The 19,348-nt window shown below is 44.7% G+C and overlaps 1 protein-coding gene across 1 annotated transcript in view; it reads left to right on the top strand.

Moving 5' to 3' along the window:
• CCDC94 (coiled-coil domain containing 94) overlaps positions 1–19,348 on the top strand; it is a 101,066-nt gene that overhangs the window by 37,340 nt on the left and 44,378 nt on the right. Inside the window, exon 3 of the mRNA XM_018572335.1 lies at positions 10,752–10,896. Coding sequence (XP_018427837.1) covers positions 10,752–10,896 — 145 coding nt within the window. The remainder of the gene's footprint in view (positions 1–10,751; positions 10,897–19,348) is intronic.

A 19,348-nucleotide genomic window follows, 5' to 3' on the forward strand; every position in this document is an offset into this window, starting at 1 on the left:
GCCAGTATGTTCTCTGGGGGGGGGGGACAACTATGCCGGCCCTGCTCCTGGACGGCTTATTTGCAGGGGGTGGCCCTGGAGCACTTAAAAATAGTATGGCATACAGTACTTTAAATGCAACCTAGTGGGATGTGAATTGCACCGCGTTGTGCACATAGACATTTCTTGTAACATTGTTACTTGTGACATTTCAATTAAGTTCTAACCACAAAAAAACAAAAACAGTGCGATGTACCTGAGCGCAGCTGCTGGTGTTAACAAGCCCTTATACCTACCTGTTTCAGATGTCTGCAGGTCTGTCACGTGACTCGGTGGGTCTTCTTCCACTTTGCCTCTTCTCTGGCCCAGGGCAGTCTTCTGCTTATGCACAGAGCGGTGCTAATGTTAGCTTAAAATGGTCTTACAGGTGCGTTCCAGTGTTTTGATGCAATCCAGTGCATTCCAGACCAGAAAAAATAGGACGAGCAGTATTTTTCTGGTCTGTTCTGGAACGGACTGCGCTGATGGGAACAGAGGCCAGAAATAGCATAGGGATACTTTGGGATGCATTTTGGGTCTGGAAACGGTCTGGTCTGATCTGTAGGTAATCTGGATGTGGTGTGAATGGGCCCTAAAACACGATGAAGGGTGCTGAGCTACACCTGAGTACACCTATCTCTGATTCTTCTCTGAATCCCAACTGTATGGCTGTGGCTAGTTCATAACCATTACCTCCTTTTTCTTGAGGGTTTCCTGTCTCAACTGTCCACGTGTTAGAGTAGGCTTCGGTTCCCAAACTAAGCCACAAGGGTTTTAGGAAGCATTCCCTGAACCTACTTTTAATAGTCCTCAGATTTATAGTCAGAGTTTGTGGATTCAGCAGAGTCCTTGGTTAGGCATGCATTTTTTGTGCAGATTCCTCCCTTTCTCCAAGTGAAGGAGAATAGTCAAAGGATACTACCTCTCAAGTTAAAGAAGCCATGGATATCCTTGTACAGACAGTGATTTTGCATATATTAACTGTGAAGAACCTAGCACCTCTAGAAGGATACCTTAAAATTACTGCAGTCGTTCTGCTAGGGTCCTGCCTAATCATTAGCTGTGTGTGTGTGTGTGTGTGTATTGTGACATGAGGAAATCATCGAGAGGCGATCTATTTCCCCACGATTTCTTTCATATGTGCAAGACTAGTTGAACCCAGACCAGGTTTTCGGGTAGACTTTGGGTCTGGGTAATCCAGTTCGGATTTCTTGGCTCACCTGAATTGTTTAATTGATTAATTCAGCCAAACCTGTGTGTAATCACTAACAGAGTTCTGGCTGTCAATGATCAATGATAACATAACTTTATCTTCTGGGATGGGGAAGGGACAGGAGAGGGAGGGCAGGCGGGTAGGTAAGAATCGAGGGGAGAATACAAATCAGGTCTGCTAGAAAATATCTCTGGCTGCAGTGTTTGGTGAAAAAGAAACCTCGCTACTTCCTGCAGTGTAGTATAGAAGGCACAATAATGATTGTCAAGGCAAAAATATATCATTACTGTCCACTGCCATGAGTTGAGTCCAGGTTGCGATGGATCCAGGTGGCCCCAGACAGAGTAATGTTTGGCATAATTATCATTACATGTAGCCAGCCATTCTTTGGAGATCTAGATTTCCAATACCAGTCTGCTCCACTCCTCCACCGTAGGAACAGATGTCTTCCTCCAGTAGTGGGGGATTAAGTGCTTGGCCACATTTAGGCGATGGGGAAGAAGACTGGATTTGTATTTGAATACTCCTCTTCATCGGGGGCATGAAGTAGCTGGAGGAAGTCTTATCTCCCACAAGCAGGCATTTTGCTGGGCAGAAACACAGCAGACCATCCTTCCCAGTGAGCAAGATCACAAAAAAGCTAATTAAGGAAGAGTGGGAGAAATCCGCAAAACGGATGGGGTCTAAAGGAAGGTTTTCTTGTCTCTACCCAATCAGTAGCACGGATTCAGGTGCATGGGACTCAGCCCCTAAAATTGACGCAGCTGTTGTCAGGTTGGAAAAACGCACAGCCTTGCCGGTTGATAACGCAGGGTCTCTCAAAGATTCCATGGATCGCAGAATGGAGCATAATCTGATGAAAACCTACACGGCTTTGGGGGATGGGCCTTCACCCGGCGGTGGCCCTATCTTCAGTTTCACGTACATCCAACCTTTGGATTGATGAGTTGGAGGACGATTTGAGGAGAGGCGTGAGCAGGCACAGACTCCTGGACAGGATTCTAGACGTCAAACTGGCAGCTGACTTTTCTATGGAGACTTCAGACGATCTAATTCAGTCATTAGCCAGAGGTATGGTGTCCGCAGTGGTGGCTCGCAGAGCTCTGTGGCTTGGGTCCTGGGGTGCTGATGCTTCCGCGAACAACAGTCTCTGTTCCCTAGCTTTTTAGGGGGATATGAAGTTTGGTTTAGAGCTGGATGCTTATATAAAAAAATCCATTGAGAGCAGGAAGATCATACTTCCTCAAGAGAGGAGAAACGGGAGGAACTATAGAGATCAGAGGCCTCGCCAAGGCAACAGTGCTTTTCGCGACTCCAAATCCTACAAGCCAGGAAAGGAGTCTTCTCGCTCACGACCATGGAGAGGCGGATCTAGCCCTTCCAGATATGGGAGGGGCAAGAATGCGGGTCCTAGCAAGTCGGAAAACCCCTTACGAAGGTGTCGATCCTGGAGACATAGGAGTAGGTGCGAGGCTGCAGCTTTTCTCAGGTCTTTGGGTACACTCAATTGCGGACTCATGGGTCCTGAAAGTGGTCACGGAAGGTTACATCTTGGACTTTCGTTCCGGTCCCCCGAAAGGCAGGTTCATTGCTACCAAACCTCCGATGGATCAAATAAAGGGACCGGTTATTTGGAATTCTATAGACTCGCTTCTTTCCCAGAATGCCATTGTGGTGGTTCCCAAGGAACAGCAGTTCCGAGGCTTCTATTCCCGCTTGTTCTTGACTCCCAAATTAGAGGGCGGCTGGAGGCCAGTCCTGGACTTGCACCAGTTGAACCATTTAATCACTATCAAGAAATTCAAAATGGAATCCCTTCACACGATAGTAAAGGTGGTGCATCCACACATATGGATGGTGTCAATCGATCTCAAAAATGCATACTTCCACATCTCCATCGCTGTGCAGCATCAGAGGTTCCTGAGGTTATGTGTCAGTCGCAGGCACTTTCAATTTCGAGCAATGTCGTTCGGCCTGATCACTGCCCCCAGAACCTTTTCAATAGTTTTGGTGACCATCATTGCGGAAATCCGCAGACGCGGCATGGACTTATTCAATTACTTGGACGTTGTCTTGATTCTGGCAAACTCGGAGGAAGAGGCCATATTGAACAGAGAAGTCTCTATCAGCACCCTCAACAAGTACCGATGGCTGTTGAATATGGAGAAAAAGCAAACTGACTCCAACACAGTCTATGGTGTACTTGGGGGCGAAATTCAACACCAAATTTGGGACCGTTCAATTGTCCAGGGACAGATTCCACAGGATAAGGGACACGGTAAAAATGGTCCGAACCAGTGCACAAGTCACACCCGAATACTTCATGAGCCTGTTGGGCTCCATGTCCTCAACCATAGGTCTTACTCGGTGGGCACAGTGGAATATGAGGGTGGCTCACAAGTCGTTTCTCACACAATACAAGTATCGGAGCAATGGATCAGGGTATCTCCCGATGTCTGGAGTGCACTGGAATGGTTGTCCCAGGAGGTTTACTTGCTCAGGGGGGTTTCCATTGGGAGATGTTCCATGGTTGACAGATGCCAGCGGTTCAGGCTGGGGAGCCCACCTGGACGGCCAGTATGCACAGGGGGTGTGGCCGCAGAGATGGAAGAACAAATCTTCGAATTTTCTGGAGATGAAGGCGGTGTTCCAGGCGCTTCTTTATTTCCAGGACCAAGTCCACGACAAATGGGTGAAGGTCATGGTGGACAATGTCACGGTGGTAGCGTATATCTGAATCACCAAGGGGGGACAAGGAGCCCCAGCATGATGCACGTCCCAATTCCGTTGATGAAGTGGGCAGTACGGAATCTGATAGGGTAAGGGCGGTGTACATACCGGGCCCAGAAAACCAAATAGCGGACTACTTGAGCAGGAACCAGGTAGACCCGACCGAATGGTCCCTATCTCGAACAGTTTTCAACAGGGTGGTTCAGAGATGGGGCAAGCCGGAGGTGGACCTAAGGGCTTCCCGCAACAATTACGAAGTCAGCAGATTCCTGTCAAGAAGGTTCGACCGGGGGGTGGATGGCCAGGACGTTCTGCTACATCCGTGGGACTGCACACTTGCGTCTGTGTCCCCCCCCCCCCCTTTTTAAATGATCATGCCATTCTTTAAGAGAACCATATTGGCCCAGACGGCCATGGTTTCCTCTTCTGTTGTCTCTGAGCATTCAACCTCCAGGGACTCGTCCAGGGGTGGCGGACCTACTGTTTCAGGGTCTTGCACCCGAATCCGCAGGAACTGCAGCTGACGGCATGGCTGTTGAGAGGGAAAGGTTGACGAAGTCAGGGTTTTTCCCGGTCTATCATCAATACCCTGTTGCAATCAAGGAAGATGCCCACTTCCGCATCATATTGTAGGATATGGTCTGTTTTTTCCTCATGTGCTAAGGACATTAGTGTTGATTTCAGCTCAGCCTTCTTCCCAAATGATGTTGGAGTCTCTGCAATCAGGTCTGGATAAGAATTTGAGCCTCAGTTCTCTTACAGTGCAGGTATCGGATATTTCGGCAATCACCGGTCTCAGATGGTCGCAAGACGCCAATATTGCTGGATTCCTAAAGGGAATCTTGGGATCTTCCTCTTGTGTGGGCGAAGCTTTCTGGAGCACCCTTTGAACCCTTGGAGGAGGTATCACTGCAGTTTCTGTCATACAAAACCATCACCTTGGTGGCTTTGGGTAGAATAGTGTCCAAACTCCAGGCTTGCAGTTGCGAGCAACCTTTTCTCTGTTTCCAAGAACACAGAGTGATTTTGAGGTCGGTCCTTGATTTCCTGCCTGAAGTCCATTCCAGTTTCCATAGATTCACAGGGCCCAGGTAAATCTCTGGATTTGGTCCGATATTTGCACATATATGTGGAGCAGTGCAGAGAGTGGGAGTAGTTCAAGAGACTATTCGTTATCCCAGCGGAAAAGGGACTTGCGGCAACTAACACGACTTTAAGCAGATGGATCGTATCCACCATCATTAACTCCTATCGGGCGGCAGGAATCTCTCCACCGGAGGGGATCAGAGCTCACTCCACTAGGGCTATGGCTTCTTCATGGGCAGCAGCAGTGTGTGTTTCTGCTGACCAGATCGTTAATGCGGCAACATCTAACATCCAGCGTCAAACATTTCCGACTGGATGTTAGAGCTGCGATTAACGACCAATTTGGCAGAAGTGTGTTGCTTTCTCGCCATTAGGTCACATAATAAATGTTTCAGAATGCAATGTGTTTAGTTGTATGGTTTATTTTTCCCACCCTTTCCTTGCTTGTGTATTCCCCATTTGTCAGCGCTTCCATGGATATGGCCAGGAAAACGGAAAATGTATTCATACTTACCGTAATTTTCTTTTCCTGGTTATACTCCATGGCAGCGCTGGGCTCCCACCCTCGGGACAGTTTAGCTTGTGACTCGACAAGGGAGCCCAGGAAGAGGAGGGGCTTATATGGGCTGGAGTCTTTTAACCCTTTCTTGTTCCTGTTACCTAGGGGAAAATAGGAGCTAACCCATTTGTCAGCGCTGCCATATAACCAGGAAAAGAACATGACGGTAAGTATGAATACATTTTCCGCTATATTTATATATAGATATATTATCTATATATTAAGGCTACGGAAATTAACGATTAATTCCTCGATTAATCGTTAATTTTTTTGATCGATTACATTTTTTTTGATCGTTACCTCTCCGCCGGCTTCCGGGATGTCCATGATGTCACTAGACTCCTCCCCCTTCCCCGAGTGGCTCCCTAGGCTAACGAAGGGAAGGGGGGAGGAGTCCGGTGATGTCCTTCTATAGTGCAGTGCATGCTGTGCTGGTTCTCCTGCTGTCACGGATCTCTCCACCATTGAAGACGCTGCTCTCAGTCTCCAGCTCAACCACTCCTGCATCGTGGGTTTCCGTCTCACTCTGCTGACATCCAGAAACTGCAAGTAGCCTGGGTCGTCTCACTCTGCTGACATCCAGAAACTGCAAGTAGCCTGGGTCGTCCTGTTAAACGTTATCCTGATCGTTATAACTAGAGGTGGGGATTACTTGGGGAACAGCACCACCTAGTGGGGACTCCTAACAGAGCCTGCTGCTTATTTCCTATGAGGTATACTGTGCTATAAATACCTGGAGATAACCATTGATGATTATTGCCTATATCCTATACTGTGGATTACTGAACTGTGTAATTACTACTAATTTATAACTCCAATACTGATATTACTCACGATCTGTGTGGTGACTTCTGAACGAGGTTACTACCTAGTGTTACTACCAAGTTTAACCAACTACATTGGCCTGTACACATACAGCACAGCAATTAAGTAATAAAATGAACTAGGATCACACTAATCCAGCACGTTATTATTCTGAGTTGCCCCACTCAAGCGGCGGCCATATTGAGTGGGGCACGTGGGATTAATAACGTGCCGGATTAGTGTAATCCTAGTTAATTTTATTACTTCATTGCTGTGCTGTATGTGCATAGGCCAATGTAGTTGGATCTGTATGTATGTTATAATTAATCAAAATTCATCGATTTAAATCGAATTATCACCCATAAAAGGTGCATTAGCCCCCCAAAAATGTCAAGTACAAAAACAAAATCGGTCAGACTTTAGGACTATACAATCTCAACACCATAGCCATGGGTTTTTCCTGGCCATATCCATGGCAGCGCTGACAAATGGATTAGCTCCTATGTTCCCCTAGGTAACAGGAACAAGAAAGAGTTAAAAGACTAACCCCCTCCAGCCCATATAAGCGCCTCCTCTTCCTGAGCTCCCTCGGAATTCAACACCAAATTTGGGACGGTTCAATTTTCCAGGGACAGATTCCACAGGATAAGGGACATGGTAAAAACGGTCTGGACCAGTGCACAAGTCACAGCCGAATCCTTCATGAGCCTGTAGGGCTCCATGTCCTCAACCATAGGTCTTACTCGGTGGGCACAATGGAATATGAGGGTGGCTCAGAAGTCTTTTCTCACACAATACAATACATGTATCGGAGCAATGGATCAGGGTATCTCCCGGTGTCTGGAGTTCACTGGAATGGTGTTCCCAGGAGGCTTATTTGCTCAGGGGGTTTCCATTGGGAGATGTTCCATGGTTGACCATTACCACAGATGCCAGCGGTTCAGGCTGGGGAGCCCACCTGGACGGTCAGTATGCACAGGGGGTGTGGCCGCAGAGATGGAAGAACAAATCTTCGAATCTTCTGGAGATGAAGGCGGTGTTCCAGGCGCTTCTTTATTTCTAGGACAAAGTCCACGACAAATGGGTCAAGGTCATGGTGGACAATGCCATGGTGGTAGTGTATCTGAATCTTCAAGGGGGGACGAGGAGCCCCAGCATGATGCAAATCCTAATTCCGTTGATGAATTAGGTAGTAGTAGTAGGCAGTACGGAATCTGATAGGGATAAGGGTGGTGTACCTACCGAGCCCATGAACCAAATAGCGGACTACTTGAGCAGGAACCAGGTAGACTTGACCGAATGGCCCCTATCTCGAACAGTTTTCAACAGGCAGAGATGGGGCAAGCCGGAGGTGGACCTAAGGGCTTCCCGCAACAATTGCGAAGTCAGCAGATTCCTGTCAAGAAGGTACAACCGGGGTGCGGAAGGCCAGGACGTGCTGCTACATCCATGGGACTGCACACTTGCGCCTGTGTCCCCCCCTTTTTTCAATGATCATGCCATTGCTTCAGAGAATGCGCAGGGAGAAGGCGACAGTCATTGCCATAATCCCATATTGGCCCAGACGGCCATGGTTTCCTCTCCTGTTGTCTCTGAGCATTCAACCTCCAGGGACTCTTCCAGGGGTGGCGGACCTACTGTTTCAGGGTCTTGCACCCGAATCCGCAGGAACTGCAGCTGACGGCATGGCTGTTGAGAGGGAAAGGTTGACGAAGTCAGGGTTTTTCCCGGTCTATCATCAATACCCTGTTGCAATCAAGGAAGATGCCCACTTCCGCATCATATTGTAGGATATGGTCTGTTTTTTCCTCATGTGCTAAGGACATTAGTGTTGATTTCAGCTCAGCCTTCTTCCCAAATGATGTTGGAGTCTCTGCAATCAGGTCTGGATAAGAATTTGAGCCTCAGTTCTCTTACAGTGCAGGTATCGGATATTTCGGCAATCACCGGTATCAGATGGTCGCAAGACGCCAATATTGCTGGATTCCTAAAGGGAATCTTGGGATCTTCCTCTTGTGTGGGCGAAGCTTTCTGGAGCACCCTTTGAACCCTTGGAGGAGGTATCACTGCAGTTTCTGTCATACAAAACCATCACCTTGGTGGCTTTGGGTAGAATAGTGTCCAAACTCCAGGCTTGCAGTTGCGAGCAACCTTTTCTCTGTTTCCAAGAACACAGAGTGATTTTGAGGTCGGTCCTTGATTTCCTGCCTGAAGTCCATTCCAGTTTCCATAGATTCACAGGGCCCAGGTAAATCTCTGGATTTGGTCCGATATTTGCACATATATGTGGAGCAGTGCAGAGAGTGGGAGTAGTTCAAGAGACTATTCGTTATCCCAGCGGAAAAGGGACTTGCGGCAACTAACACGACTTTAAGCAGATGGATCGTATCCACCATCATTAACTCCTATCGGGCGGCAGGAATCTCTCCACCGGAGGGGATCAGAGCTCACTCCACTAGGGCTATGGCTTCTTCATGGGCAGCAGCAGTGTGTGTTTCTGCTGACCAGATCGTTAATGCGGCAACATCTAACATCCAGCGTCAAACATTTCCGACTGGATGTTAGAGCTGCGATTAACGACCAATTTGGCAGAAGTGTGTTGCTTTCTCGCCATTAGGTCACATAATAAATGTTTCAGAATGCAATGTGTTTAGTTGTATGGTTTATTTTTCCCACCCTTTCCTTGCTTGTGTATTCCCCATTTGTCAGCGCTTCCATGGATATGGCCAGGAAAACGGAAAATGTATTCATACTTACCGTAATTTTCTTTTCCTGGTTATACTCCATGGCAGCGCTGGGCTCCCACCCTCGGGACAGTTTAGCTTGTGACTCGACAAGGGAGCCCAGGAAGAGGAGGGGCTTATATGGGCTGGAGTCTTTTAACCCTTTCTTGTTCCTGTTACCTAGGGGAAAATAGGAGCTAACCCATTTGTCAGCGCTGCCATATAACCAGGAAAAGAACATGACGGTAAGTATGAATACATTTTCCGCTATATTTATATATAGATATATTATCTATATATTAAGGCTACGGAAATTAACGATTAATTCCTCGATTAATCGTTAATTTTTTTGATCGATTACATTTTTTTTGATCGTTACCTCTCCGCCGGCTTCCGGGATGTCCATGATGTCACTAGACTCCTCCCCCTTCCCCGAGTGGCTCCCTAGGCTAACGAAGGGAAGGGGGGAGGAGTCCGGTGATGTCCTTCTATAGTGCAGTGCATGCTGTGCTGGTTCTCCTGCTGTCACGGATCTCTCCACCATTGAAGACGCTGCTCTCAGTCTCCAGCTCAACCACTCCTGCATCGTGGGTTTCCGTCTCACTCTGCTGACATCCAGAAACTGCAAGTAGCCTGGGTCGTCTCACTCTGCTGACATCCAGAAACTGCAAGTAGCCTGGGTCGTCCTGTTAAACGTTATCCTGATCGTTATAACTAGAGGTGGGGATTACTTGGGGAACAGCACCACCTAGTGGGGACTCCTAACAGAGCCTGCTGCTTATTTCCTATGAGGTATACTGTGCTATAAATACCTGGAGATAACCATTGATGATTATTGCCTATATCCTATACTGTGGATTACTGAACTGTGTAATTACTACTAATTTATAACTCCAATACTGATATTACAATTATTTTAACATTTTTTTTGAGACAGATAGAGCTTTCTTTTGGTGGTGTATAATCACCACTGGGGGGGGGTTATTTTTTACTATATAATGAAAAAAGTACAGTAAATGTAAAAAAAAAAATCCTACATTATGTTATAAAACATCTATTCTTACCCATATTTTTGGTAAAATATAAAAGTCGGGGTCACGTCGGGTAAATAGACACCAAACATGTCAAACCTTAAAATTGCGCATACCAGCAAAAACGCAAAAAAAACAACCACACCGAAAATTGGCCATAGGCGACGCTTTAAACGCTTTTACTGCTCATCAGTTTAGTGTTATCAGGGATTAATGGCCCTAAAATGATTGCTCACACTCCGACGTTCGCGGGGATATGCAACATTGGGGTTGGTGAGAAGAACCACTGAGTGCAGTGGGGGATCAGAAAATAGACTCTCCCCTGAGTCTGTTCCTGAATGGTTTTCAGGCGGCAATTTCTCTTAATTACATTGGTGTTTTGTGGCATGGGCAGCGGGATAGTAAACACTTGACTATCTTCTTCACACTTTGAGTTTGTTGACAGTCATTCTGAGTCATCATGGATTTATTTTTAAAAGGAATTATTAGTACATCTAATCATGATCTATCATAAATCTTTATTGTGATATATCTTTATAATTTCTGACATGCATTTGCTTTTTTTTGTTTTTGTATGGCTTTTACAGGTGTAAAACCTGTGGAGAGTATATCTACAAAGGAAAGAAGTTCAATGCCAGGAAAGAAACTGTACAGAATGAGAAGTATTTGGAACTGCCAATCTTTCGCTTTTATATCAAGTGCACACGCTGTTTAGCTGAAATCACGTTTAAGGTTTGAAAAGAAAGTTCTCATTCCTATAGCTGACATTAATTTTTTCTGTTACTACACTAATTATATAATAGGCATATATACTGCATTAATGTACCCTTTCTTTACTTTATAAACAAAGAAACATCAGAGGACATTTGTCAGGTAAATTAGAGGCTGCCTTCCCTTCAGCAAAGTCTCTGTGACAGGTTTACAGTCCTGTGTGTGTCTGTATTCCTAGGCAGCTAAGTACTACAGTTTAAGTTCTGTGACAGATTTATTACTGAAGATGCTGAATATACTGATTATATAATGGTACTGAACAGATTTTCATTCTAAACTTTTGCATAATTAATAGTTGGTCAGGTGGTATTCTGTTGCAGTGCTACTGCATCTGAGGAAGGAATTTCACTTATGCTGTAACCTTGTAATAAATCTACATCCAAAAATTGCCGCACTCCCAGGGTCTTTACCAAAAATAAAAGTATTTGTGGAGAAAAAACACACTGTAAAGTTCCTCCTCGTGTATGCTTAACCCCTAATGTGTTTCACCATTCTGGCTTACTCGTAGAGATCTCTGAGTAAGCCAGAATGGTGAAACGCATTATAGTTTGAGCATACATGGGGAGGAACTTTACAACTATAGGGGTATTGCATTTCCTAGCATGTAACTTTAAAGCTTAACTCCAGACTAATATAAAAGAAACAAATTATTGCTGCTGTATATTCATTAATCATTACCTATGTTTTTAAATGCAATTTGTTATATGCAGGGACTTGAATTTGACTTGGTTCCAGTTTCTTGCAATCCCTGTACAATAGCATTAAGACTGTGAGAGTGAGGGGAAATACTGGAAACAGTAACATGCTGATAGAAGGAGAAAGCTGGGTGAGCAGAGGGTTTATCTCATCAGTCTACGGCTGTTTTTTCACTGTCTAGTCAGCAGACTGGGGATGTGGAGATTACACCACTGTATTCCTTAACTGACACAAAAAGAAGTGTATCCACCTGGTTTTGCTGTGTGGTGTGGCAGTGTAAATCTCGGGGGTGAATCGGAAAAGTAAAAATTATTTGGCAGGAAAAACAACTGGTAAAACAGCTCCCAGTTATGTGTTTTATCTATGTATTTAGCATGGTTGCCTAAAGTTCAGCTAAAGGTCTGCACCTCTAAGCCCAACCAGCACCACACTGATGCCCTTTAAATGGTGAAGATCAGGCAGGAGGAAGATGGAAATACTGCTAGCAAGCTGGTGTAGTATGCTAGACAGGGTCTAAACGATGTCAGCTGGTACCTGAGGGCAGGAAGGCAGATCTTCTCCATTAGGGCTTGCTCACACCAAGTGCGTTCCAGGAGCAGAGCAGATCTGTTACAGACCGGATCAAAACTGTGTCCAATGTATTCCAATGGTATTTTGGGCTCTAGTTCACACCGCAGCATTCAGTTCCAGAGCATGTAAAAAAACTGCAGCAAGCCCTATTTTACCTGCTCTGGAACACATACAAACGCATGCAAACGCACTATAAGCCCATTTTAAACTTTAAAAAAAAAACACACTGCGTGTGCAGAAACTCATGCACACGCATTTGGTGCATTTGGTGTGAACAAGGCCTCTGACTGCCAAATTCTCTTTACCAGCAGAAATAAACAAAACCTCATTTGCCTCTGCCTCAATTGTTACCTTTCCTCTATGAGGACTGCTTGCATTGTAACATATGATAGTAGGTAAGGTTGAATAAAGACAAGGGTCTGTCACGTTCAACCTATGTGTGTATGTGAATGTGTAGCTGTATTTATCTTGCTCTAACACTTCCCAAATCCCTGTAAATTGAGTGAAAGAAGAAACTCATCAAGACGTTTGTTGAATTTATCTATGCCATCAGCGGATACCACTGCCTACGGAAAGGAATTCCACAACTTCACTACTCTCTCAATAAAATACCCCCTACGAATCCTAAAATTGAATCTCCTCTTATCTAACCTCATTTTGGGTCTCCAGGTTCTCAATACAGTTTTCGGACTCAACAGTTTGTTTGAATATTTTGGTCCCCATTGATTATTTTGTAGACATTAATGAGGTCCCCTTGTAATTGTTCTCTTTTCTAAGGTGAATAAGTTAAATTTTTGAAGGCGGTCTTCATAACTCAAGCCCTCCATTCCTTTAATTTTGTAGCCCTTCACTGAACTCTCTCCAGTTTGAGGACCTCTTTTTCCTGAGAGTCGGCGACCAGAACTGAATCGCATACTCAAGATGAGGCCAAACCAGTGACTTGAAAAGTGAAAGAATTACTCTCTTATCCCTTGCTACAATCCCTCTTTTAATGCACCCCAGTATCATGTTTGCTTTGCTGGTTGCTGCTTGACATTGCTTACTAGTGCCCAATTATTTATCTATGCGGGTCATTACTTGCCGCACGGCTTCCTGATTGCATCGGGAGCTGGCTCCATGTTCCCCTACGGCACTGCCGGTCAGAAGAAAATTTTCCACTGCCCGTAAGTTCCAGTATCAGTGAAGTACTCGCCCAAATACTCTGTATCGGCACTGATACTAGTATCGGTGCATCCCTAGTCAATACGTATTTGACTGTACCAAATAGCGCTTCTCACTGGTCAGCACGGTCACCTGACCACACTGACCAATGAGTGCTAGCAATTTGCGAGCAAAATTCAAAATGCATAGGGCAGGACTGCACTGGACAGCAGTATGGGGTACAGATAGTACACCCGTACTGGCGGAGGGGAGGGACTGTTCGCCAAAAGGTAAGTATAGCCGGTGGGGGAAGGGGAGGGTGGGTTAGGGTTAGAGGCCAGATTTCATCAGGTAATTCCATTTTCCCATATTACCTGGGAAAGAGAATTTGCACACATACAATGTGCATTAAAGGGTAAGAGAGTTCTGCGACAGCACTCAATGCACACGCACAATATCCTACACGTGCGTTTATTTGCATGCCGATAGCGGGTTTTTATATATTTTATTTTTTACTTATCACTTATATTTATTCCTATCACATAGGGTCTTACAAGCTCCTATGTGGTAATTTGGAGGTGATAGGTTCTCTTTATGGAACCTGCCCTCCAACACAGAACAGATGTTCTGTGCAGTTCCTGACAGCTAAGACAGGTGGCGCTGTGATTACAGTGCTCTGGTCTCAGTGATCTCACAGAGCAGACGAAGAATGGGCGTTCTTCGTCTGCTCTATACTCTCTATGGCTGAGCCGTTGTGTCATAGTCTCGGGTCCCCCAGAGGTGCGGGGGACCCCAAAAAACACGGTGGGGGAGTTCGGGCGGACACTATCGCCGCTGCTCGTTTGCTAGAAGTTATCAGATCACTTGTACTAAACGAGCGGCAGCTCCCCGCTGTACATTTACCTCTGCTTGTCTGAAGCAGGGTTAAATGTACAAAAAAACTACTCGCCCTGCACCGGAAACTGCATGTCCCGGGTGTCGGGCGCTAGCAATTCCACTCCCCTGCCCCTATATATTGTATTCACTGAGGAAATCATCTAATGCTTTTTTTATACTCTCAGCTAACATAACTACCTGGGGAAGGGATTTATACAATTGTACTGCTCTAACAGTAAAGAATTCCCTTCGCAGTTTGGGATTAACCCTTTTTTACTCCAGTCTAAGGCGGTGGCTTGTTGACTTCTTTAGGTACCTTGGACTAAACCGTTTATTACTGATTCTACTGTCATCATTCAACAATAGTCATATACTGTCTTAATTGACTCTTCTTAAGAGTGAATAAGTGCAATTTTTGTATTTGTTCGTCATAGCTTTGGTTCTCCAGCCCCATTATTAATTCAGTTACAGTTCTCTGGATTCTCTCAAGCTCAAGGACATCATTCCTGTGGATCAGTGACCAAAACTTGCTGCATTCTCAAGATGAGGCCAAACCAGTGTTTTGTAAAGAGGCAAAATTATGGATTCATCTTTAGAGTAGATACATAGTTACATAGTTACATAGTTACATAGTATTTGAGGTTGAATAAAGACATTAGTCCATCAAGTCAAGATACCTTTTTTAATGCATGATGGTAGTTTGGTAGCTGCAGCCTGGTATTGCATGTTACTGTTAAGTCAGTGGTCTGAAAAACTGGTGATATTTTTTCATCACCAGTTTTCCCAGAGTAGTTGTACCTATTGAGTAGCTTGCATACATATTTTTAGCATCTGAATGCATAACTTTACATTTCTCAATATTGAACATCATCTGCCATGTAGCTGTCCCCCGAGGTCTTCCTGCAACGTTTCTATGTTCCATGGTAAGTTTATTACCCTGCATATTGTGATATAATTTGCAAACAATTAAATTGAACTATAAATACCAACCTCACAGAAACACTAGCCGCACAAAGGACTGATATCAAAAGCTGGATATGTTTATTTCCGAAGGCAAAACATGCTCTAAACACACACGGGCTCCTCCAACTCTACCATATTTCTTCAAACAGCTTAGTTATAGATATCTATATTCATATGTCTATGAATAAGCCATTTGGTGAAACATGTTAGAGTTGGAGGCGACTGTGTTTACAGCATGTTTTGACTTTGCGAATAGACATTGTGCAGCTTGTGATATCAGTCGTTTCTGCGACAATTGTTTCTGTGAGAACCAGTGCTGCAGCGTGCCTTTTTTTGCCTGCACCGACGAGAGGGATGGGGCTGTGTGACCTCAGAACAAGCAGTATGAGCGGTGGCTGCTTTGTAACTCTTGTATAAATACCAACCGTTGCACAGTATATAAACAGGTTTAATGGCATTGGCCACAAGACAGAACCCTGTGATATGCCATTCATGCCTGCATCATTTAGAAAATTAGCTATTTATCTATACTCTTAGCAGGGCTCAACATTTCAAGTCCTGAGCTATTTGCCAGGCCTTAACAGTTACTCGCCACCAGTCGCCCCACCTGACCCCTACCGTGCCCCGCCCTTAACTCCGCCAGGTCAGTGGTGTGACACAGAGAACAGAGATCAGTAAATAGTACCTGTTCCTGTAACCAATTATCTATCCATGTACATACCATATTGTCAATGCCCGTAGACCTTAGCTTGTAAAAGGTTCTGTGGGGTACTGTAAACTGATTGCTTTAGCAATATACAGATAGACCAGGTCCACTGGGCTTACCTTTTATCTAAATTGCTTCCTCATAGAACATTAATAGGTTTGCCTGAGAAGAACAATGTTTTATAAATCCATGTTAGTTGTTGCTTATATCATATTTGTAGGCAAATTCTTGAATATAGTGCCTTACCTTTCCCTCAAATGTGCACTATTAATGTTAGGCTCATTGATCTGTAGTTTCCTGACCCTTTGTTCAATATTAGTATAGCATTTGCTTTATGCCAATCACTTGGTACCATTCAAGTCAACAAGGTGTTCTTGAAAATTAGGAACAATGGTCTATCTATAACTTCGCTAAGCACTCTATGTACTCGTGGGTATAATTGTTCTGGTCCTGGAGACTTATTTATGTCAAGTTTTTCTAGTCTGTCCTGAACTCTGATTTCTTTCAGCCACAGCAGTACATTTAGTAAATTGCTATTAGGAATACTGTTTTGTTTATTAAACTCTTAGGGTTTGTTTGTGTAAACTGAGGAGAAAAATATATCTAACCTTCATTACCGAGGCTTTAATTTTTTGTTTACATGATATCATCCACGATTTAGGCCTGAAAGTTACTTAAAAGCCCCAAACATTATATATTTTCTGAAAGCCAAGACCCTATAGAATAAAATGGTGGCAGTTGCACGACATTAGCACAGTTCCTTATCAAACCCCCAAATTAGTGGAAAATGCACTTAAATGCCCCAAAACACAATAAAATACTAATTTTTAAAAATAAAATATAAAAGATGAGGTTATGAGTAGATAGATACCCAACATGCCCAGGTTAAAAATTGTGTGCGTCCGTGAAACCGACAAAATTCAGTACCCCAAAAAGTCCATAGACAATGCTTTAAAAGCCCCTACAGATCATCAGTTTAGAGATGCGCGTAAATATTGGCCCTAGAATTATTGCTCTCACTCCGGCGTATGCGACAATACCAAGCGTGTAGCGCGATCTTCGTTTTCATACATAGGCGCACCTGGCGCGTGTTTACGTGAAGAGGGGACTTTAAATGAATGTAAAAATAATTGAAAATTTTATATTCATTTTTTTTACTTTAATTGCTACCACATAGGGGTAGCAATTAACAAGCCCCCCATGTGATGGCATATTGGCAGTAACTGGTACTCTTTAAGGGGATACTGGGGGTCCAAAAGACCCCCAGTTTCACCTTTACACTTGAAATAAGCTATTGAAGTGCAGATCGCACTTCAATAGCTTATTGATGGGCTTGATGAGCCCAGCACTGACAGTTATGGAACCGGAAATGATGTAATCTGCATCGCTCCCGGTCCCATAGTACGGGGAGGAGATCGGTGAACAGAGGTTCGCCGATCTCCTCCTCCCCAGCTTCCCCCCCCGGCACCAGTTAATCTGGTCCCGGGCCCATAGAAGGGGCAGCGGAGCCCGGAAAACGTGTGTGTGGGGGGGGGGGCTGTTTACTGCCCCGTAGAAGCGATCTGGTGGCACCTAAGCCGCCAGAATCGCTTCTACTGTAAAGCAGACAGTCGGCTTTACAAGTGTAACCCGAGTCCTGGCGGGAGTCTGTTTTCAACGGGACCGATGCCAGTGACGTACATCACTGGTCATGAAGGAGTTAATATCTCTGTCATTTAAGACAAATTCCAATGCTTATCCTTTCTGGTAGCTATGTGTTCTGTCATTACCGTTTTACTGACTGTAGTAATGTTTTTTAGCTGCCCGGATTGCACTCTTACATTTCTTATTGCAATCTTTGTTGCTCTAAAATGCCAATATTGACCCTTCCTCTTTATATTTTTAAAAAGCCGGTTTCTAATTTTTTTTTTTCTTACCCTTGGATTCAAACACACAGATTTACCTTTTTGTTGTTTTTTATTTTGTTACCCAACAGGATACACTGCCAAATGCCATTGTTTGCTATGTTCTTAAAGCACTCCTACTAATTTGGTCCCATTTGGTATCCTATAATAAGGAATGTAGCTTATGAAAATATGTGACAGAAGACAGATAAAAACGACTGGGTCTAGTCAGGATAACAGATACAGTGGGGGGAATTTATCAAAACTGGAGCAGACAAAATCTGGAGCAGTTGCGCATGGCAACCAATCAGCTTCTCTCTTCAGTTTGTTCAGTTAAGATTTAAAAATGAAAGAGAGAAGCTGATTGGTTGCCATGCACAGCTGCTCCAGATTCTGCCTGCTCCAGTTTTGCTAACTTCCCCTCAGTATGTATGTCCCAGTTTTAGGCTGTAAACTAAAGTTTTTTTCCTCTAGGGGGAAGTACTCTATAAGATCTCCAAGCCTGCTAAGGGAGTAGCTCCACCCTGGAACTGGTTTGTGGGCCTGAGTAGACGAATACCTGTGTTGGAAAATCAGCCTGTGTAGCAGTAGTTTTGTTAAGGTGCTTGGGGCAGCTGCTTCTAGCTGCTAGTTAGGGAAAACTGTGTAATAAGTCACCAAAGAAGCAAGGATTTATTTTCATGTTCCTTTTGTTTTGCTGCATTTTTGAGGTAGTAAAACTAGTAAATAAACGGCATGTGTGCTTTTTACCAAAAGTAATTGCCTGCTTTGGCTGTTTTCTGTGTGGATAGGCTGGTGAGGCAGTCCGGCATTTGGCCATGACAAAAGGGTTCAGGAGGCTTTGTTTTGCTTTTTTTCTGCATGAGATTGTTCTCCTAAGGGGCACGGGAGAACACAAACTAGCGTTCCCCCTTGCGTGTGCTGTAGAGATGCCGGGAGCCAGGATGTGATGTCACTCCGGTCTAGGCACCTCTACAGGGCACATTAGGGAGCTGTAAGCAATGCAGCTCCCCCCTCAAGCTGGCATGCAGGGCCGGGCAGCATATTTTGAATGGCTGCTTGGTACTGAAACTGACGGGGAGGCTGCGCTAGGGGGAGGCTGAGGAGTCTCTCACCTAGAAAAGTGGAAGGCATGTGGCGACCCAATGAACATGGGGTCACGACCCACCAGTTGAGAACCAAAGAGTTAGAAGATGTACAAAATCCACTTCAACTTTGGCAACAAAATCGGATGCCAATTTTCATTTCTCTGGGTTTTGATAATCAAAGCTTTGTTGGTCTATTCCAGACCCAAATACAAGTATGTAGCCTGGCTGTCACAGAAAAGGAGGGCGTCCTTCCCTCTGAACCATACCAGGTCACATGCCTTCAACATTGGGAAGGTACCTTGTCACCTCACTCAAGGCATATTCTCTGGCATTGGCTGCACCCCCTAGGCTTGCTATTGCGTGCTTCCAAGTCTCCAAGGCTTCGGCAGGAGAGGCAGAATCTTGTGTCACAATTTACTGAAGGTGCCCCTCAGTATGCTGAGGAACAGTTCACAAACTGGAACATAAAGGAGACAAGGTAAGTGCTGACT

Source organism: Nanorana parkeri, unplaced genomic scaffold (assembly GCF_000935625.1).
Source record: "Nanorana parkeri isolate BGI_ZX_2015 unplaced genomic scaffold, ASM93562v1 scaffold2003, whole genome shotgun sequence".
In the NCBI taxonomy this organism is placed as follows: Eukaryota; Metazoa; Chordata; class Amphibia; order Anura; family Dicroglossidae; genus Nanorana; species Nanorana parkeri.